This window comes from Cupressus sempervirens, chromosome 7 (assembly GCF_028749045.1).
Source record: "Cupressus sempervirens isolate cs-2001-9-10 chromosome 7, ASM2874904v1, whole genome shotgun sequence".
Classification (NCBI taxonomy): domain Eukaryota; kingdom Viridiplantae; phylum Streptophyta; class Pinopsida; order Cupressales; family Cupressaceae; genus Cupressus; species Cupressus sempervirens.
This window is the reverse complement of record NC_143124.1, coordinates 143,360,643-143,383,802: the sequence shown is the minus strand read 5'-3', so window position 1 is coordinate 143,383,802 and position 23,160 is coordinate 143,360,643. Positions and strand designations below refer to the sequence as shown.

Here is a 23,160-nt window from a genome sequence, read left to right as displayed (position 1 = left end):
TAACCGTGATGACGGGTGGTCCATCAACCATACGTGGCGCCCCCTGCTTGATGCTCTCGACAACCCCCAAAATGGCACGCTTGACAGACCTCATGATCCTTGATAGTCTCTTGGTTCTCCTCCGTTCTCTTTCTTTTGTTCTTTTTGGTATAGTGGTGTCCCCCCCCACCTTTTCTCTTTTGGTCTTACCCTCTCTCTCTCCATCCTTTTTGTTCGTTTGTTTTAGCTTGTTTTCTTGGCTTCCTCCCTCTTTCTTGTTTTGTGTTGATCTCTCTCTCTCATTGTTCCTCCCTCCCTCCCTCTCTCCTCCCCGCCCCCCCTCTCCCACACACAAGCACACACAAATCTTGAGCGGAATAGTTGGTCCTTGCATGTTCTAGTTTATTTTTGTCTCTGTAGTGCTTGAGTTGTGTGGGTCTGGTCTTTGTTAGGATGGTCTTCTCGATTCTTTTTCTTTCCTCTTTTGACTTGGCGGGTTCTTCTTGTTATTGTTTCCTTTTGTATTTTGCGTCTTGTATATATATATATATATATATATATATATATATCCGCATGTTTAATTGCCTATATAGGTGCATTCATGTTTTTAGATATGCTCTTATGTTTTAGTTTTATTTAATTTTATTTGTTTTTTTTCATTCTTGGTTTGTTATTTTTATTTTTCAATTTTTTTAATTTTTAAAAAAAAAATTTTAAAAATTTTTAAAATTATTTTATTATATATAACTTTTTAAAATTGTCTTTCTCGTGTTATTTAATTTTCTTATTTGTTTATTTTTTACATTAGCTTCCTTGGTTGTTTTGTGTTTATATATATATTAATATATATCTTCATATATTTATATACTCTATATAAGTATATATAAATATATATTAATACATATTTGTAAGTATATATATTAATATATATCTATTTATATATATTAATATATATAAATATATTTATTAATATATATATAATTAGATATATATATATAGATCCGTTCTTGTATGCATATAAATATATATATATATCTATTTATTTATTAATATATATATATATATAGCACAAGAATATATATATATATACTTGCTCTCTTTTGTTTAATTGTTTTTTCTTACTCTTGGTGCTTGTGGTTTAGGTCTTCTTTGCTTTCTTTTGTTTTTTATTTTTATTGTCTTTCTTTAGTTTTAAATTCTATAGTTTTAATTTCTTTTTGCTCTTATTGTCTCATTTATTTCATTAGTTTGTACTCCTTTGTTCTTTGCACGAATTTTCGTGCTCTCCCTTGCTGTTTTTATATCTCTAGAGGAAGGCTCAGTCTGCAATATCTCTACTCCTGCACTTTCTCATCCTGATGATGGATCATGTAGTATGATCCAAAACGTTGATGCTAAAAAAGCGCACACAATCAAATCCAGAAGACTAATTATTTACAAATGGATTGTGGAAATCTGTTAATGTTAATTTCTTCATGTTACTGATACTAATCAAATTATCAAAACTAACATGACATAATCTTTTGTGCCATAGCCATACATCATCAAATTTTGCAACCAAACAAGTAGCATCTTCTATATCAAGATAAAATAGATTACTTCTAGTTTGATCACCCTCTCCAATCAGTTTTCCTTTTGTGTCATATATCTTAGCAATCTTGTTTTCAAATTCAACCTTATATCCCAAATTGTTCAGTTGTGACCATAGTTCCCAAAATCGCCCAAAAATTGCCCAAATCACTGATTTCGCGATCAAATTCATGTGTGGCAATTTTATGTGAATCGAAAATCGTTGTAGCCAATTTTTTCGAGTGAATCACCTGAATCGCCAATTCACGCGATTCATGGCAAAAATCGCCAAGATCTTTGCCATGAATCGACCATGGCAGCAAACAAGTTGAGTTGGAAATAATAATAAAAACACTTTTTTTTTTGCTTTCTTTTTTGCCTTTCCTCTTTGTTATAACAAGAGTAACGAGAATCGCCCAAAAATCGCCTGAATCGACGATTCAGTGATTAGATTTAGCGATGGCAATTTTTTTGGAGTCGGAAATCGCCATCGCCAATTTCATCAGGTGAATCCCCGATTTGGGCGATTCATCCAAAAAATCGCATAAATCGCCTGAAAAAATCGGCATGAATTGCCCGCAGCAAATAAAGTATAGACTTGTAAAATTTAAAAAAATTGTTTTTTTTTTAGTTTTGTTTTTGACCTATTCTCTTTGTTATTACCCTAAAGGGCCTTCTATTTGTTTAACATGAGTAGAAAAGAGGAAAAGTGAGAGAGAAGAAGAGAAAAGAAAAGCCATTGGTTTCTAACCGACAAGAAGAAAGAGCACAAAAGAGATCAGCAATCCATTTGGGGAGGTCATCAATTGCATTGGGAGCATTAAGGAGCCAATTTCAACACTCCTCAACTCATTTGCAAGAGGTAAGTGCTCTTTTTTTTTTTGCATGTTAGTGTATTATGCATTTTTCGTTAAATTTTTATAGTTTTCAAAATTTTTAGTTTAGATCTTGAATGTTCTTTATTTTTAGTTTTACAGTTTTTACTAAGTTGCAAACTAGGGTTTGTTGTTTTGTAGGCTTTTATTAGCTTCAAACTTTGATATTTTACATATAAATTTTTATTGCAGCAGCCTTTGCTTTCATTTTTTGCAAATTCGCAATGGGTAGAAAAGATGAATGTTGGAAATATAACGAAGAGTTTCCTGAAAGAGCCAAATATCAAACAAAATGTATTTTTTGTAAAGAAAAAATAACTTCTGAGAGTATTTATAGATTGAAATACCACATTGCTGCTATACCTGGACATGATGTTACAATTTGCACTCACCAAACTCCTGAGGCAAAACGCACTGGCTTAATGGCATTAGAAAAAATTGAAAAAGACAAAGCCAATAGGAAAATGCGACTTGAAGGGTTAAGGGGTATTGGCTCCCATGTTCCCGCATCCGCATCCGCAGCCGCATCCACATCTGCATCTGCATCAACCTCTACATCTGTAGGTTGTGTTGGAGAGGGTTCTTCTAGGCCTCCTTTTTATCCTAGTTCTTCTGCTCGTGCTAGTGCTAGTGGGTCACACACTGAGAAGGAGTCCCACACCAACCTATTGCAGCCTAGAGTGCGGAAAAATAGAATGGATAGTTACTTTGTGCCCTGCACTACTCCTAGTTCCCAACCCACGCTTGAGGGCATGGGTTTGAACAAGGAGATTCATGATGCTGCCAGAAAGGAGATATGCAAATTTTGGTACTTTTGCAACATTCCATTTATTGCAGCCAAGTAATTGATTCTTTTTTTGTTGTTTTCTTTAAAGTTAAAATTAAAAGTAAAAGTAAATCTTTAATTATATCTACTTGTTTTATAATTTGAGTCTTTGACATCTAAATTTTTATTTGTGACAAGGCTCCTTATTGGCAGAACATGATAGATGCGATTGCTATTTGTGGTCCGGGGTTTAAAGCCCCAACTGAGGCGGAGTTGAGCGGATACCTCTTGGATGAGATGGTAGAGGACATGAGGGTTGAGCTTGAGGAGAACCGAAAGGAGTGGATTGCAAAGGGTTGCACCATCATGACTGATGGTTGGACAAACAGGAGGAATAGAACACTCCTCAATTTTCTTGTATCCTGTAGAGGTAATTGATCATTCTACTTTCCTCCATACATAATTGTAAATTTTGATTTGTTGAATGCTAATTTGTTGATGATCCATTTAATTTTAATATTCTAATTCGTTGTTTTGTTACTTGTAGGATATACCATGTTCATCAAATCCATCGATGCTTCCGCACATGTAAAAAATGCCATATACTTATGTGAGGCTATTGAGGAAGTCATAGCAGAGGTGGGAGAACAAAATGTGATCCAGGTGGTGACGGATAATGCAGCAAGTTATGTTGCTGCAAGTAAACTTTTAATTTTTCAAGTTTTGAAAATAAATTTATTTGAATTTTGAAATTTGAATTTCTAATTGACTTAAAATTGTTGTAGGTAAACTTTTGATGGAGAGGCACCCCACTATATTTTGGTCCCCTTGTGCGGCACATTGCATTGACCTCATGTTGGAGGAAATTGGCAAACTTGAGTTTGTCAAGTCATGTGTGGAAAGGGCAAAAAACATATGCAAATTCATTTATAATCATTCATTTGTCCTTAGCACAATGAGGAAGTACACAGAAGGCAAGGAGTTAGCTCGCCCAGGTATCACGAGGTTTGCCTCGAATTTCATCACCTTGCAGTCCTTGTTGACATCAAGGGATGAATTGAGGAGCATGTTTGTTGGGTGGGAGTGGATTTCCTCTTCCTATGCTACGACCACTGCAGGGATAGATGTGGCGGATTGCATATTTGATGAGGATGGTTTTTGGAAACTCGCTAGAGAAATCCTGCAGGTAAATTTATTGCAATTTAACATTTAGTATTTTACTTTTACTTTAAGTTGTATTATTTTATATTTAAGTTTTGACTCAAATTTTTTGTTTTACTTTATATTAGGTCACTGAGCCCCTTGTAGCTTTGCTACGAACTGCTGATGGGGAGAAGCCCTCTATGGGCTACATTTATGAGGGCATGGATAGGGCCAAGGAGGCCATCAGAGCCCAATATGCAGAAGTGCAGGAGAGGTATGGCCCTATTTGGGACATCATTGATAGGAGATGGTAGAATCAGCTCCATCGACCCATCCATGCAGCAGCTTACTTTCTAAATCCGGCATATCGTTTCCGTCCTGAGTTCAAAGCGGATGCAAAGGTTCTCACTGGCTTATACACAGTGATTCAGAGGTTGAGTAGCGACGAAGATAGCGCTGCTGCGATTGTTGAGCTAGACCAGTTCAACAATAAAGAGGGGCCACTTTTCTTTGGCAGGATGGCCATAAATGCTCAGACAACACTACAGCCAGGTAAAAATTAAATAATATATTCAATGTTCATGAATCTAGATTCTAAACTTAAAGTTGATTATGTAATTTTAGAGTTAACTTGTAATTTGTAAATGAGACTAATTGTTTCTATTTTCAATTTTTCCCTTATTGCAGATAGATGGTGGCACATGTTTGGGGCCACAACCCCAAAACTTCAAAAAATTGCCATTCGTATTCTGAGTCAGCCAAGCAGCACTTCTGGATGTGAGCGCAGTGGGTCCATGTTTGAGCACATCCATTCGAAGAGGAGAAATAGGTTGACAGTGCAGAAGTTGAATGATATTGTCTTTGTTCATTACAACTTCCGTCTTAGGATCAGACAAATTTTGGGCACTGACTCCTCTCCGATCATTCTGGAGGAGATTGATCCAAAATCAGAGTGGCTCACAGAGGTTGTGGATCCAGTCTTCACTGAGGAAGACCGTGTGTGGGTTGACCAGGTGGATATAGAGGCTGAGGCAGCTAGAGCACGTTCTTCAAGCATTGGTAGACGCACACGTGCACGCACAGGCACAGGCCCTAGCGACGTTCATGAGCCCATCTTACATGCGAGAGATATGGCTCGACAGTCCTCTAGGACCTACATTAGACGCCTTGCTACTAGGCAGACTAGATACTCAGAGGCTGAGGCTAAGGCTGCAGCCGAGCTTCAGGATGATGTTGAGGATGATGATGATGACTATGAGTCTGAGGCTTGAGCTGGAGCCTTGTTTTTATATTTTGTTTATAGATATTGATACTGAATCATTGATAGACATATGTTTCAAACTTTCATGGATCTTCATCTTAGATTCTTACATACATTTATGATTTGATGTCTTGTGGATCATCTTACATACATTCTATGATTTAAATCATTATGATCATTTGATTTCTATTTACTTCAGCTAGCCTACAATTTACATTTTAGATAACATAGTTACATATGTGATGGATTTTATGTTCCATGTTTATGTATGTTAAGTTTTAACTTCTATTTGATGATATTATAGTGTGTTTAAGTTATATTCAATAAAGGGTGCATGAAATAAGTTTTAAATTGTTAAAATCTTTAAAAATTTAAAGGGTTTTTTCAAATTTGCCAATTCATCGTCGATTCATTGCCGATTCACGATTCGATTCGGCCTTGTCGATTCAGATCCGATTCCAATTCTTGTTACTTTGGTTATAACCCTAAAGGGCCTTTTTAAGCATGAGTAGAAGAGAGGAAAAGTGAGAGAGAAGAAGAGAAAAGAAAAACCATAGGTTTCCAACCGACAAGAAGGAAGAGCACCAAAGAGATCAGCAGTTCATCTGGGGAGGCCATAAATTGCATTGGGAGCATTAAGGAGTCAATATCAACACTCCTTAACTCATTTGCAAGAGGTAAGTGCTGATTTTTTTTTTGCATGTTAGTGTATTATGCATTTTTTGTTAAATTTTTAGTGTATTATGCATTTTTTGTAAAAAAAAATTAGTTTTCAAGATTTTTAGTTTAAATCTTGAATGTTCTTTATTTTTACTAAATTGCAAACTAGGGTTTGTTGTTTTGTAGCTTTTATTAGTTTCAAACTTTGATATTTTACATGAATTTTTTTATTGCAGCAACCCTTGCTTTCATTTTCCGCAGTGGGTAAAAAAGATGATTGTTGGAAATATAATGAAGAGTTTTCTGGAAGAACCAAATATCAAACAAAACGTATATTTTGTAAAGCAAAAAAAACTTCTTGAGGTATTTATAGATTGAAATACCACATTGCTGCTATACCTGGACATGATGTTACAATTTGTAATAAACAAACTGCTGAGGCAAAACGCACTTGTTTAGTGGCATTAGAAAAAATTGAACAAGACAAAGTGAATAGGAAAATGCAACTTGAAGAGTTAAGGGGTATTGGCTCCCATGTTCCCGCATCCGCAGCCGCATCTACATCTATATCTGCATCAGCTTCCGCATCCGTAGGTTGTGTTGAAGAGGGTTCTTCTAGGCCTCCTTTTCGTCCTAGTTCTACTACTCATGCGAGTACTAGTGCTAATCGCTCTTATACTGAGACAGAGTCCAACACCAACCTATTGCGGCCTAGAGTGCAAAAAAAAGAATGGATAGTTACTTTGTGCCCTGCACTACTCCTAGTTCCCAACCCACACTTGAGGGCATGGGTTTGAACAAGGAGATTCATGATGCTGTCAGAAAAGAGATATGCAAATTTTGGTACTTTTGCAACATTCCATTTGTTGCAGCCAAGTAATTGATTCTTTTTTCTTTGTTTTCTTTAAAGATAAAATTAAAAGTAAAAGTAAAACTTTAATTATATCTACTTGTTTTATGATTTGAGTCTTTGACATCTAAATTTTTATTTGTGACAGGGCTCTTTATTGGCAAAACATGATAGATGTAGTTGCTATTTGTGGTCCAAGATTTAAAGCCCCAACTGAGGCTAAGTTGAGCGGATACCTCTTGGATGAGATGGTAAAGGACATGAGGGTTGAGCTCAAGGAGAACCGAAAGGAGTGGATTGAAAAAGGTTGCACCATCATGACTGATGGTTGGACAGATAGGAAAAACAGAAGACTCCTCAATTTTCTTCCTACATACATAATTGTAAATTTTGATTTGTTGAATGCTAATTTGTTGATGATCCATTTAACATTGTAATTCGTTGTTTTGATACTTGTAAGATATACCATGTTCCTCAAATCCATTGATGCTTCCGCTCATGTAAAAAGCACCACATACTTATGTGAGGCTATTGAGGAAGTCATAGTAGAGGTGGGGGAACAACATGTGATCCAGGTGGTGACGGATAATGCAGCAAGTTATGTTGCTGCAAGTAAACTTTTAACTTTTCAAGTTTTGAAAATAAATTTATTTGAATTTTGAACTTTTTCTAATTCTAAGTTTCCTAAGTTCTAACATGTTTGAAATTTGAATTTCTAATTAACTTAAAATTGTTGTGAGTAAACTTTTGATGGAGAGGCACCCCACCATATTTTGGTCCCCTTGTGCGGCACACTGCATTGACCTCATGTTGGAAGAAATTGGCAAACTTGAGTTTGTTAAGTCATGTGTGGAAAGGGCAAAAAACATATGCAAGTTCATTTATAATCATTCATTTGTTCTTAGCACAATGAGGAAATACACAGGAGGCAAGGAGTTAGCTCGTCCAGGCATCACAAGGTTTGCCTCGAATTTCATCACCCTGCAGTCCTTGTTGACATCAAAGGATGATTTGAGGAGCATGTTTGTTGCGCGGGAGTGGATTTCATCTTCCTACGCTGCGACCACTACAGGGATAGATATGGTGGATTGCATATTTGATGAGGATGGTTTTTGGAAACCCGCTAAAGGAATCCTTAAGGTAAATTTATTGCAATTTAACATTTACTATTTTACAGTTTACTATGCTAATTGTTTAAGGATTTAGTTTTACTTTAAGTTATATCATTTTATATTTAAGTTTTGACTCAAATTTTTGTTTTACTTTATATGTAGGTCACTAAGCCACTTGTATCTCTCCTACGAATTGCTGATGGGGAGAAGCCCTTTATGGGCTACATATATGAGGGCATGGATAGGGCCAAGGAGGCCATTAGAGCCCAATATGCAAGAATGCAGGAGAAGTATGCCCCTATTTGGGACATCATTGATAGGAGATGGCTGAATCAGCTCCACTGACCCATCCAAACAGCAACTTACTATTTGAATCAGGCATTTCGTTTCCGTCCTGAGTTCAAAGCGGTTGCGGAGGTTCTCACTAGCTTATACACAATGATCTAGAGGTTGAGTAGTGATGACGATAGCACTGCTGCAATTACTGAGCTAGACAAGTTCGATAATAAAGAGGGGCCACTTTTCTCTGGCAGGATGACCATAGATGCTCAGACAACAATACAGCCAGGTAAAAATTAAATAATATATTCAATGTTCATGAATCTAGATTCTAAACTTAAAGTTGATTATATAATTTATTAATTTTAAAGTTGTAATTTGTAAATGAGACTAATTATTTTTGTTTTCCCTTATTTTAGATAAATGGTGGCAAATGTTTGGGGCCACAACCCCAAAACTTCAAAAAATTGCCATCTGTATTCTGAGTCAGCCAAGCAGCGCTTCTGAATATGAGCGCAATTGGTCCATGTTCGAGCACATCCACTTGAAGAGGAGAAATAGGTTGACAGTGCAAAAGTTGAATGATCTTGTCTTCGTTCATTACAACCTTCGTCTTAGGATCAGACAGATTTTGGACACTGACTCCTCTCCAATCATTCTGCAGGAGATTGATCCAGAATTAGAGTGGCTCACAAAGGTTGTGGAACCAATCTTCACTAAGCAAGACCGCGCGTGGGTTGACCAAGTGGATATAGAGGCTAAGGCTGTGGCTATGGAAGAGGAGGCAGCTAGAGCACGTTCAGGCATTGGTAGACGCACGCGCGCACGCACAAACGCAGGCCTTAGCGACGTTGCTCGTGAGTCCATTGCCCATGCAGGGGATATGGCTCGGCGGTGCTCTAGGACCTACCTTAGACACCTCTAGTAGGCAGACTAGATACTCAGAGGCTAAGGCTGAGGCTGTAGCAGAGCTAGAGGATGATGATGAGGATGATGATGAGGCTTGAGCTAGAGCCTCGTTTTTATATTTTGTTTACAGATATTGATAGTGATACTGAATCACTGATAGACATACGTTTCAAACTTTCATGGATCTTCATCTTAGATTCTTACATACATTTATGATTTGATGTCTTATTGATCTTCATCTTACTAACATTCTATGATTTGAATCATTATGATTATTTGATTTCTATTTACTTAAGCTAGCCTACAATTTACATTTTAGTACATAACATAGTTATGTACATGATGGATTTTATGTTCCATGTTTATGTATGTTAAGTTTTAACTTCTATTTGATGATGTTATAGTGTGTTTAAGTTATATTCAATAAAGGGTGCATGAAATAAGTTTTAAATTGTTAAAATCTCTACATTTAAAGGGTTTTTTCAAATTTGTCGATTCATTGCCGATTCACGATTTGATTCGGTCGTGCCGATTCCGATTCTCGTTATTTTTGTTGTGACACACTCAACGAATTATATTTTAGTCCTACAACATAGTAAGCATTGTCACGTGAGATCTTGTCTGTGAGTTTGATAGAATCTTTTCCTTTTATCAAACATGGTGCATCATTACCAAATCTAACGCTATTTCCATCATAACAGTCTAAAGTAATGAACTTACTTTTATCTCCAGTCATGTGATGTGAGCATCCACTATCAATGATTCATCTATCATTTTTGTTCGCACAAGTCACAAGTGCAGTTGCCTCATCTTCATCGGATTCGTCCTTCATTGCAACATAAAGCACTTCATTAAAATCATCCTCTTTAGCAACGTAGCATTTCTTGCTTGTGTCTTTGTAATCCTTCTTGTCTTCATTTCTTCTACCTTTGAACTTGTCACTTCCTCTATAGTTCTTCTTCTCTGGACATCTAGCAGCAATATGACTAATTTCATTGCAATTGAAACAAATGATAGGTAACTTAGCTTTGACCTTGTCTTTTCCTCTATGGAATCTTCTTGCTAGCAATGCTTCCAATTGTTCAACATCTTCTTCATCCGTATCACTATCACTAGACACATGTTTTATCTTTCTTTTCTTCTTTTGCTTCTTCTCATCAGAATCCTTCAATGACAACTTAGCTTTGAAAACAGATTCAAGATTCTCTGGTTTATAATTGTCAAAGTTAGATAGCTCAAAAGCAGTGAATCTACCTACCAGACCTTCAAGAATTAAGTTATTTCTTGAAATGCATCTCAATTCTTGGATTGTTATACTCTAATAGCATAGATAGGCAATAGTGTTCTCAAGACTTTACTTATAACAGTATCATCATCTATATGACCAGTAGCACCTTTTATTGCACTAACAATTTCATTTATCCTAGCAACATATTGAGCAATATTCCCACCTTCTTCCATTCTCATATCATCAAACTTACCTTTAAAACTCCCAGATTTGGCTCTTTGAACATTCTCGTCTCCTCCATAGATGGTGTACAAGGCATCCCACATTTTCTTTGCAGTGTCACAGTCTTCGATATTATCAAATTCAGCATAGCTTAAGGCAAAGGCAATCTCCAACATTGCTTGATTGTGTTATTTCTTTTTCATCATATCGTCTGCAGTAGGGACTCCAGCAAGGTCAACATGCTCCACTGTGATGGTAGATTATGCATGATCTCCAAGTCCTCCAAGGTGTAGCTTTATCAAACTTTTCCATGCAGGAAAGTTATCTCTGTTCAGCTTGGGTACATCTCTTTTTGACATTTAGATCTTTGTGCTTCTAGTGCCTTCAAACTAGTCTTCTTTAGCAAATGGCTCTGATACCAATTGTTAAAATTCTTTAGAATAACTGAGGGGGGGGTGAATCAGTTATTCAAAGTCCAAATGTACTAATAAAACTTTTCTCCTCAGCTTAGTGAACCCATAAAACATTCCTATGCATGTATGCATGCAATCACCTAAACTTGTAGCTTACAGTTAAATCAGCATGCAGAAATGTAAACATGAAACATCAACACATTTGACACAATGATTTAACGTGGAAACCCAATTTGGGAAAAACTATCAGTAACATGCTACTCATTTCTCACTCTTCTAAAGTGATGCCTGGTGAAAGGCCCACCCTGTTAAAGGTTACAACACACACTGTTAAATGTGACCCAATTAAGGGATTTTCATCACCCTATTAAAAGTGAGTCTTGTTAGAGGACTTTAGGCCATTCACTTGGAATGCCACCATGTTAAAAGATTTTCCAATGACTGTTAGGTCAACCTTAATCCAAAGGATTTTACACTAACTAATAAATTGTTAGAGAGTAATAGTAGAGCTTTGAACTGATAAAACTTACAACTTGTTCACCCTTCACACATGTCTCCTTAAGCCTTTTGCTTGTTGTGCCAATGTAGTCACCTTCTTGGTCACTTGACAAAGCAAAGTCCTTCACTCTCTATCTATGTTCTTCCTTGGTCTTCTTTGACCTTCTCAATATTTCCCCTTTCTCTTCTACCTTGCAAACTCTAGACTTCTTGACCAGACATTCCTTAAATAGGAAATTAGGTTACTTTGTCACTTTGTTCTCCATTGTCCATTTCAAGGTTTGGACGGATTAGGTAGGATACAATGTATCTACCTCATATCTTGTTTCTTCTAGAAACTTCATGTAGAATCCACTTGAATTCGCCTCAAAACGATTTATCTAAAATTTTGTGCCACCAGCTCATCAATCTTATCTTCCACCCGGTTCACAAAATACAAGGTAACAAACTCGTCGGCTCAGATTTGGCGAATCTTTGATCTTTATCATAATGCAACAGTTCGGCATTATCAACCTTTTGATGCTCGGCACATACTGCGTTGCTCAGCATCAACTAAAGTTTTCTGGCGCTCGGCATCTATTGTTCTGCTCGGCATACACTAAAATTTGCTTTTACTCAGCACCAATTGATTTTCTACTCGGCTTGAACTAACTTTGCTTAGTACCTACTAACAACTTGGTCGAGCTTAGTAGACAATCTTTGAGTAACCCGTTCTTCCAAAGTTTCTAAGTGTAACCAGCCTTTGCAACCTTAAGTAGATTATCAATTCATCATGTCATCACTGTCTTAACTGATTCTTGTACTTCATTACATAATCATAACTCAACCTTTCCTCTAGGTGTTGTTGTTACATCTTATTGATCAAATCCTCTTCATCAATCAACTAAGTAATAGTACTTGAATCTTATAAGCAATTGTCTTACCAGCAAATAGCAAGTTTGACATCAGTGACAAAACAATGATTGAATCACATATTTTGCTTCAACAATCTCCTTCTTCCAATAATCTCTTTCAGCAATGATCTTTTCAATCTAATCTCAACATCTGCTCTTCTGCTATTGATTGAAGATGTAACTTCAGTATATGAAATACTTAATTCCTCAGTGAGGAAAGAGCATATACGGTAGAATATGGCGTTGTTATGAAAAAATATGAGGTTTCATTGGTATTGCAGATATTCGATAATATGAAGCAAAGTATCGATGGTAATTTGAAGCTGCCAAAAGCAAGGAAGAATGTAATATATAAAAGGAAAGAAACGGGAATGTGCTCTCTTGCGATTTGTCTCACTCGACTCAAGATATAAAAAGGACTAAGGAGACCCTTTGGCCTCCATAACATAAGAATACTTGTCAATTTATTATGCCAAGTGTTTAATCGGTTATAAACAAGGAAAGAATAAAAAAATGGAAAAAAAGAGTTGGAAGTTATCATTTGAGTATTATTATAATTGGAATATTATTATAATTTATATTTATATATGTACATGTAAATATATTAGTGAGGTGGCATCGTTATATTATAAGAAAATAATTTAACGGTGCCACTTCATTTTTATATCTATATGTACGTACATATATATATATATATATATATATATATATGATGAAAGATCATTTTGAATCCTTTGAGATACATTTTATATTTTAACTCAATTATTTTATGTTTCTCACATTATTTATTTAAATAGTTCATGCAGCTCCCACAGATGATTCCTGTGGTCAAGTCATCAAGCCCTTACCAAAGAAGTTTAAGGTCATACATGTCAATCCTGTTGACTAGACTAAGCAAATATCCCATTCTGATGATCCGATTTATCAATGTTGCCCCCCTTCATCTTCTCCTGCAATCACCTATGAAAGCACTTCCACCATAATAACAATTCCATAATAATTTTCATATAAACATTTAAAAGACTTTAAATTATTAACCATAATTCCCAAAATCAAGCAATTGTTAAACATCATATAACAGTTAATGGTTAACGACCATCTTCATTAACAGTTAATACAACAAATATCAATAACTACCTACTTCACATAATCATGAAAGAAAAATCCATTAAATCCAACGGTTATGAGCAAGTTTAAAATCAGGTCAAAAATTTGGGATGTAATAGAATATCATGTGACTTGATATTCATGAAAAAATCATGATAGTTAAAAGAGCATGGTGATAGATATCATATGACTTGATATCTATTGAAGATCAATATGTTCAAATTCATGGTGGATATTATGTGACATAAGATCTATGGATATACCATGAACTTTTATGGTGGATATCATGAGACTTGATATCTGTGTACACATCATAACTCGAAAGAATATCATGAGACTTGATTTTCATAAATATATGTAGAGGATATTACTTTTCAAATAAGGAGAACTTATATATATGCACTTTGTTTTCCCTAGCTAAGAGAGAGTGTTAAAGCATGTAGCTTTGGTATGACATTACTGTGATCAGCATATATATATGTACATATATACAACAGTATGATGCACATATTGTTATACATATATGCATACATATTTGTTGTATGTGAACAATGCACAATTGAAATTGATGATACATAATAAGATCATTTAAGGCATGATAAAGCATGTAGGTTAAAGCATGTAGCTTTGGTTTGACATTACTATGATCAGCATATTTATATGTACATATGTACAACAATATGATGCACATACTGTTATACATATGCATACATATTTGTTGTATGTGACCAATGCAATATATATATATTTATTTATTTATTTTTTATTTATTTTTTAATCTTTCTGAGATCATTTAAGACATGACCGAAAGTTATTCTGATTCCTTTGATATTTAGATCACTATTGATCTATACATTGTTATACTTGGTTTAAGTCCGTAACAAATTGTGAATGATTAGTTACCTCCGAACAGGCAAGAGGATGAATGTTCATGTCTCCATTCGGGGAGACATGACCATTCATCCCCACACCCTTTCACTCGATATACATACATGATCTGCAAATCGTGAATGATTAGTTACCTCCAAACAAGTGTGAGGATGAATGTCCATGTCTCCATTTGGAGACATGACCATTCATCCCCACACCCTTTCAATCAATATGTATACTTGATCTGCCTGAGTAAACAAGGCATCAAAATCTATTAATGCAAGCACATCAAAAGATAGAAGGACATTCTAAGTTCAAAAATATTATATTATATATGCACTAACTTCTATAGATTCTGAAGCAAATCTATCATTTGTCAACAGTGATAATACCTACAATAAAATTGTGCATAAGTCGGCCATCGAAATTGAAATCTAGTAAGAAACTTTACAATTTTGATCATGGCTTGGATTTTGATTTAATTTTGAAATGAAATGATTTTACGATGTTATACATTTATTATGTATTAGGAATATTCTCTTAGTGTTTATTAGGAATATTCTCTTAGTGTTTATAGTTGCAGAGTTCATCGAGGATGATGAAACACAGAGGGGAAGGGTATGTTACATCCCAATTTTAAATGCTCCTAATTGTGTTTCTTCAAATTTCAAAGTTCATCAAGGACGGTGAAACACAAGGGTAAGGGTATGTTGCATCCCAATTTTCGACTCAATTTAAAATTTGTTCATATAGCCATTGAAGTTTCATGTCAAGTTGGTTGATAGGTAAAATTAGTTAAGATTCATGTTAAGATGACATGGTACCTAACTGTTATGATATTATTATATCATTATCTTGAAAAACTTGGAAAATGGTTATTCGTTATGAATTCATGGGAAGTGATATAGTGATTAGCCATTGTTGGTTTATGAATAATAACTTATTATGAAAATTATGATTTTATTGAGGAATATGATACAATCATGGAGGATTTCCTTTCCCAGTAGGAGCACATCGAAGGGGGGAAAGCATTGCCAAAAAGGAATTGGACACATGGCACCACCACCACTAGACAAATAGGTACGAGTCGTGAACTCCTATGGCTAAGGGGAAATGGCTAGACAAGCAAGAGTATACGTTGGACAATCATGAGCTACTCAGTTAGTTTTTAAAACAAGTAAACGTTTAAATAATTATTGGGAAGGGAGTTGTATTTATTGGGAAGGGAGTTGTTACCTTCTTTTAATTTTCTTGTGCCATTAAATTGTCGTCAGTATGTGAATCTATATATTGACACCATGGTATTTTAACACCTATAATTGCACCTACACGTATGGCCATATATGCTGACATATGCGTCTGTATAAAAAATATATTGAAAGGAAAAAAAAGAGAACCACATGATTTTAAATTACACACATACATATATATACATATGCATAGGTGTACATACAATCATAAGTGACATCAAATAACATGATGTCGATATATAATTATATTTTGTATATATATATCAACCTTGAGTAATTATAATTATATCTCTCTCATCAATGTCATGACGTTGACATATTGCCAACTCCATATCGGCTATAATCTTCTTTTAAAAATGCATTTTAAGATTTATGAGGAGTTACTAATGATCGATGGACGATCATGCTACACAACTCCCTTTCTTGTAAGGGAGGGAGCGAGTAGTGTTATCTGTGAGTTTTCCGCTACCAAAGTGTGCTTCCTTTTTCGCGCACCCATCTCTTTTCATAATCATAAAAAATCTGAAAACTGATCAAAAAAACATATGTGGCATTAATATATCACAAATTTTGTTGCATTACGGCATCCAAAACTAGAAATTAACCAGCAATTGCTCATAGTTCAAAAAGCAAGTTTGTGATTGAAGCTCTTGGTGACGTGTTGCGATCACCAATGTGAATATCAATTCTCAGGTCATGCTACCATCTGCCATGTTTCACTTTTACATACATTTAGCCTTTTCTTTCAGACATACCGTTGTAAATAAACGATCATACCGATGTCTTGCATTCATGATTCATCGATTAGAAACATTGGCATTATCTGAAGGCCTTGAATAATGAATTAGAGAACATGGAAGCTATTTTTTCTTTTCATATTCTTTTTGTGTATATTAGGTGATGGATGTCATACAAAATGTACAAACCCGATCAACTCTCACTCTTCACTTATATCATTTTTGCTTATTAATCACAACCAAATGTGTATTGTGAACAACAAACAAATATACAAAGCTTGTTCTGATATTACTTATGAGATCCAGATTATGCAGTGGTATAGTCTATATACCGTGGAGATAAGAACCAGACTCAATAGGAGAATTATGATTACTATACTAAAATGCATCGTATACATTGAGACCTCATAAGATACACCCTAGACCAGGAAGGTAAGGCACAAATGGGTGAGGACAAGTATCCCCACAAGAACAAATGAATATTAGTAAATGGAAGTAAATGAATAATTAAACTGCATAAGTAATACTGAGTCAGCTCATGGTAGTCCAATGTTTAGATCTTGATGCCTTGTCAAGCGATGGGATTGATACTCTAGTACCAAGATGCTCACTGGTTGGACAAGCTATTCCATCTCTAATTCCGAGTAGGGAGGATCTTTCTAAGATGAGATTGTGTGGGGACATTGAAGGGTCTGCAGTTGTGGGGTTAAGCCCCTGACAATGCTTCTGTCCACCAGATGCCAAGGCTTGCACAAGACAGAGTTATGACTCTGCATTCAATATCTTCTAGTAACAAGTATTTTATTTTTATGATATTTGAAATTACAAATTGAAGATATGTTAGATTGATTAATATCGTTGACAATGAAATCAACTTTTCCTCTTCAATGTAATTGGTAATCAATTAGATTAGTTCATCTTCCAAGTGAACACGAAATATATTTGTAAGCTTGAGCTAGGCCTACTTGATGGATGTTATAATTGTTCGTTTTTTATGTGAATAACAAAAAATGAGCACATCTTTTAACTATATGTTATTGCCATATTTAGCAATAGGAAAAGGAATGATATAGTTGTATTTGGTGCACTAAATGTAATGGTCATTAACTATTTGTGCCCTAAGTAGTATATGTGGACTAACCTAGGTTTTGCAGATGCTACCCTAGGTGTCAATTTCAGAATTTAAGGTATCGAAAACTTAAATCCTCTATTTTACATTTATTAATGATGTCGTCAATTGTTAGTTATGATATTTTAGTTAAATTGATTGTAACTGTTAATCTCTTTCGTATGAACATAATTGTTATAAATGCCTTCTCATAAATGTGTAGTACTTGCATTTCAATGTTATGCTTGTTGTTAGCTAAGACCCAAAAAAAGAGGATGTTACATATGGTATCAGAGCTCTAGACTCAACATTGAACCTTGGACACAACACTATTTCAAGGAAGCTAAAAATGTAATGTTGAATAAAACAGGATGAACATTTATTTTTGCATAACTAAATATTATACAATGTAAGTTGAAAAATCACACCAAAGATCATCCAGAATAGATGGGGAAGGGCTGAGATGATGGTATGGTCCATATGAATTGGACAGATGGATAAAGTTGCAAAATCATAAAGATGAATCAGACCTAAGGAAAATAACATGATTGGCAAGTCGAGTGATGGGTGATCGAGCACACAGTGTCCATTGGAAATCCCTGGCTAGGGTAGGTTTAGTGGCAAGATTGCTATTGTGATCACCAAAGGTGAGAGTACTAGCAGTTAGAAGATAGATTGATGGAGGGTATCCACAGCCTCATCTTTTAACTATATGTTATTTCCATATTTAGCAACAAGAAAAGGGATGATACAATGGTATTTGATGCCCTAAATGGTATTGGTCAATAACTATTTGTGCCCTAAGTGGTATATGTGGACTAACTCAGGTTTTACATGTTAGACTAACCGCCAGCCTTCTCCTTCGGGATTCGTGACATGGCTTAACCGCCACCTGTGTTCTATAAGTCTAGTGGTTGTATCAAGCATTAACAGAACAATCTTTTGGTGCAATGACAACTCTAGCTTGTAACAAGTGATATCAGAGCTTGGTCACAGGTTTGAATCTCCTCAGGTAACGTTGAGGGGGGAATTGTTGGACTAACCGACGGCCTTCCCGTTCGGGATTCATGACATGGTTTAACCACCTCCTGTGTTCTATAAGTCTAGTGGTTGTATCAGACATTAACAAGTCGATCTTTTGGTGCAACGGCAACTCTAGCTTGTAACATTGCATATACTACCCTGGGCGGATTTCAGTTTCGGAATTTAGGGTATGGAAAACTTATATCCTCTATATTAGATTTATTGATGATGCCTTCAATTGTTAGATATGATATTTCAGTTAAATTAATTGTAACCGTTAATCTTTTTTGCATAAACATAATTGTTATAACTGACTTCTCATAAATGTGTAGTAGTATCTATATTTCAATGTTATGCAGCATGCTAGTTGTTAGCTAAGACCCAGAAAAAGAGGATGTTACAAAAAGGAACTCTATAGGAATTTAAAATACGCCCATAACAAATACTTTTCTTATCATAAGCATTGTGGGCTGCAGTCAGGCTTATAGATCACAATAACCGGTCATTTCTATTTGTTTTACGGATCACAAATAGTAGTGACATTTTACTTGCTTGATAAATCACAAATCATAAGTGACAATTCAATCTGTTTGATGGGTCATAAATCTTCGTGATAATTCTATTTGTATTCTTGTACAACTGATTACACCTAAACTATCTCTAAAAGTGCATAGGCAGTGATTATCTTTGTGACAATTCTATGCGCTGGATGGGTAACAAATCTTTTATATGCACTTTTCGTTTTGGTGTGATAAGTCCTATAAGCCACCTTTCAGCATCTTTGTGCCAATTATCTTACCTAGGGTTTGATATGGTCCTATACTTCTCACTTCAGAATGGAAGAGTATATAAATATATTGCAGGCTTGTCCAGATGTCATTATATTTATGCTACTTTTCCTGTTTTCAGAATCCTACACAAATTTTAGATCCTAAGTAACTAGCAACTATTTCTCTGCAATATTCACAACTAAATAAATAATCTAAATGCAAGGTGTTTCTTTCTATAATTATTAAATCATTAAAAAAAATGCTTTCTAAATAAAACTCACCCTGCAAGAGCGTTGAGAAAGAAAGCACCTAATATGCACCATCCAGTGACTGTCGAGACTGACAATGCTGTGAAATCGAAGAAATAAAAGAGTGTCAATCTCGGAACCCTTGATCCCACGAGAATCCACATGAACATCCCAAGACTGAGATAATAGAGACATTGTAGACAGACAATCTGAGAGACTATCAGCCATGGATCCCAAACCATCGTTCCATAGAACATCCTGTTTAATCTTTTACGAGCTAAATGACGAATATATATCCTAGGACCTTTAGAGCCACCCAAAGGCCTGTGGCCCTTCCTTTCCTTTTTGAAAATCAGTTTCTGATCCTGTTTAGACTTGATCCTATGCGGCGAATATTTTGAATTGAATAGTACAGGACAGCTTGTGCACACTATCTGGCAACCTGCTCACAATGTCAGACAACTGTAATACTAGCCTTGCACACTTTTTCCAAAAAGCTTGCCATGTAATCTGATGCTTTCGATTATAGCATCAACCGATCTCTGCTCTATTCTTCGCCCTTTCTGTGTGAATATCCGTAACTGAGCAGCTTGAACCAGCTTTTCAGTATTACAAACAACCTAAATCCTCTTTCTCGACAACTGTGTGAAAAAATTTACCCTTAGTCTGGTAAACCGTAAATGAGTTAGCCTTTTCTGACGTGAAATCTTAGAATTTCGGGAAATACTTTGCAATTCTAAGCTTGTCCTTGAAAGTATTTGAGATTCAATGGTTTCAACGTCAAATACGGAATAAGTCTTTGAGATTCAATGGTTTCAATGTCAAATACGGAATAAGTCGGTCGCTATTCTTCCAGTGTCAGACATCCCTCCTCTTCCACGAAAACCGCTTCATATCCTTCAAAAATTCAACTGAACATATGCAACGGGTACAAGCCTTAATAATGCACCTTCTCAGCTAATGTTTGAAAATTAACCTTTACCTGCCCTGAGATGCCTGCAGAATCCCGATTGAAAGGATCAGTCTTCAACTTTTCAGATTTTTCTTTTACCAAATCGCCTATCGCCAGACTTGCGTTCCGAAATAAAAAGAATTTATAACGAAGCTTAAACAAAATGCGATTTTCCTCCTAGTTAAACAATGTTTTATAGCGATATACGGAAATTCAACATAAAACACTAAAATGCATTTTGAAAAGGCCCTAATTTCCAACACAAGTTCCCGTAAAGGAGCTAATTTCTTATTTTGACTGAATCCTCCCCTAACCTCTAAAACAAACGACTTCATACAGCTAAGAGTTCAAAGTTTATCAGGCATACAATACTTACAGTGAAAATTTGGAAAATTTCGAATTTCGAATTTTATAGGTTGCTTATGGAGGATTTCTAAACTGAATGATCGTTAGATAGCCATGTTTCTTTCCAAAACCTCGTTCTGATTTTTCCAGCATAGATGCCTTAAAATTCCAGCAGATGTGCACCTGCATCAGCCATCCGATCTGCGAGGTTCTTCCCTCATTACGCACAATCTTTGAATGCGTAGATCGGGAGAAGCTGCGATACTGGCGTTTTCTACAAGCGCCTCTATTCGCATTTTCATGAGGGAAAAAGAAACTAGGGAAAAAGAAATTATCATCTGACTACCATCAGAACAGAATCGGGTTACATGAGTTAGTCGTGTGGTCACATGCCAATGGAGCCGCACAATGCGTAGTTATATGATATTTATTATGCAGGCCATGATATGATATGATAAATATTAATGAATTCTACGAGGTCAAAGTAGTCTATGGGACTCACACGATCACTCCCAAGGTGGAAGTAATCTAGCTGCAAAGTTTTGGTTAACTTGTCTCTTCTTCTATGAAGTTTTCTTCTATGAAGTTTGATAATCAGAGTCGTCGTTCTCTTCACTTGATCTTATTCAAATAAGTAGTTGAAGTCCTTGTTCTACAATATTTCTATGTAATGCTCTCTTGGGTTATATTATTTGTTAAAAACACTTGTATAGGAGGAAGAAAGAAATTTGATGTGTACTTTCTAATTGTGTATTTTTTGTGAATAAATTTTAAATGTATATAATTTTATATATATTTGAAATTATATAAAATATTTTTTATTACTATTTGTTAAAAACACACTTGTATAGGAGGAAGATGTTTTATTTTATTTTATGGAGATTCAGCTTTCTTCCACCTAGTTTCTTTGGTTAAGAACCAAGGACTAAGGGGTATCCATTCCGTCAAATTCACCCGGGACACGATCTTGGCCTCATCCCTTTTAGATGTTAGGAGCCTTGTACTCAGCAAGACTTGATCCCCGGTGGGCTCTTTGTGAGCCTTTCAACTTCACCAGTAGACCAAGGACCCTTTAACAGAAGATAATTTTTAATTGTGTATGTTTTGTGATTTTTAATTTTTTTATCGATAAACGATCAAAGCATCTGATTATATATAAAAATTGGAAAAATATTATAGATAGTATCTTCGCTCAAACGGGTACTGATAGGAAAGAATGGAGAAGAAACCTTCAGTCTTGCCTGAGAAGGGCATATCCCAGTATTTTAATACATATCTATGTTATTTTCTTCCTAGATTTATTATAATCTCTAAATCTTTGATACAATGTTATTTCTAGGCAAATACTGCCTCTACATTTATTTGCCTCTTGATCATATTCAAGATCATCCACTCCCATCTCTATTATGTTTTATTCACCCAGGGCACGATCCTAGCCTCAACCCTTTTAGATGTCAGGAGCCTTGTACTCGGCAAGACTTGATCCCTAGTGGGCTTTTTGTGAGCCTTTCAACTTCACCAGTAGACCAAGGACCCTTTGACAAAAGATAATTTTTAATTGTGTATGTTTTGTGATTTTTAATTTTTTTACGGGTAAACGGTCAAAGCATTTGATTATATATAAAAATTGGAAAAAAAATTACAAATAGTTAGTACCTTCACTCAAATGGGCACTGGTAGGAAAGAATGGAGAAGAAACCTCCAGTATTGCCCGAGAAGGTCATATCCCAGTATTTTAATACATATCTATGTTATTTTCTTCCTAGATTTATTATAATCTCTAAATCTTTGATACAATGTTATTTCAAGGCAAATATTGCCTCTACATTTATTTGTCTCTTGATCATATTCAAGATCATGCACTCCCATCTCTATTATGTTTTATGCTTTAAGCAAATTGAATTTTGTTCTTGCTCTGCAAACACAAACCACTTCAAACTTGTTTTGAAAGTTAGTATTGACTATAAATAAAATTGATAGCTATCTATGTTGTAATATATTATGATCATTTCTAGTATAAGAAAGAAATAGGACGGGAAGATTGATTAACACTAATAATGTTTCTCAAATTCTTGTTATATATAATGAATTAT

At 35.3% G+C, this 23,160-nt stretch overlaps 2 protein-coding genes across 2 annotated transcripts in view; one reads left to right on the top strand and one right to left on the bottom strand.

The window, feature by feature from the left end:
- The window catches only part of LOC149545932 (structural molecules protein), a 134,524-nt gene extending 113,068 nt beyond the window's left edge, over positions 1-21,456 (bottom strand). The window contains exons 1-2 of the mRNA XM_089790885.1: positions 21,099-21,456; positions 19,804-20,766 (exon numbers count right to left, since the gene is read on the bottom strand). Of these exons, the coding sequence (XP_089647011.1) occupies positions 19,804-20,027 (224 nt within the window). The 5' untranslated portion in view covers positions 20,028-20,766; positions 21,099-21,456. The remainder of the gene's footprint in view (positions 1-19,803; positions 20,767-21,098) is intronic.
- LOC149545933 (uncharacterized) lies at positions 2,196-5,786 on the top strand. The gene is made up of 2 exons (XM_089790884.1): positions 2,196-4,375; positions 4,479-5,786. Exon 2 carries the CDS (start codon positions 4,977-4,979, stop codon positions 5,601-5,603), a length of 627 nt encoding a protein of 208 aa, XP_089647010.1. The 5' UTR covers positions 2,196-4,375; positions 4,479-4,976; the 3' UTR covers positions 5,604-5,786.
- Positions 21,457-23,160: the final 1,704 nt, after the last annotated feature.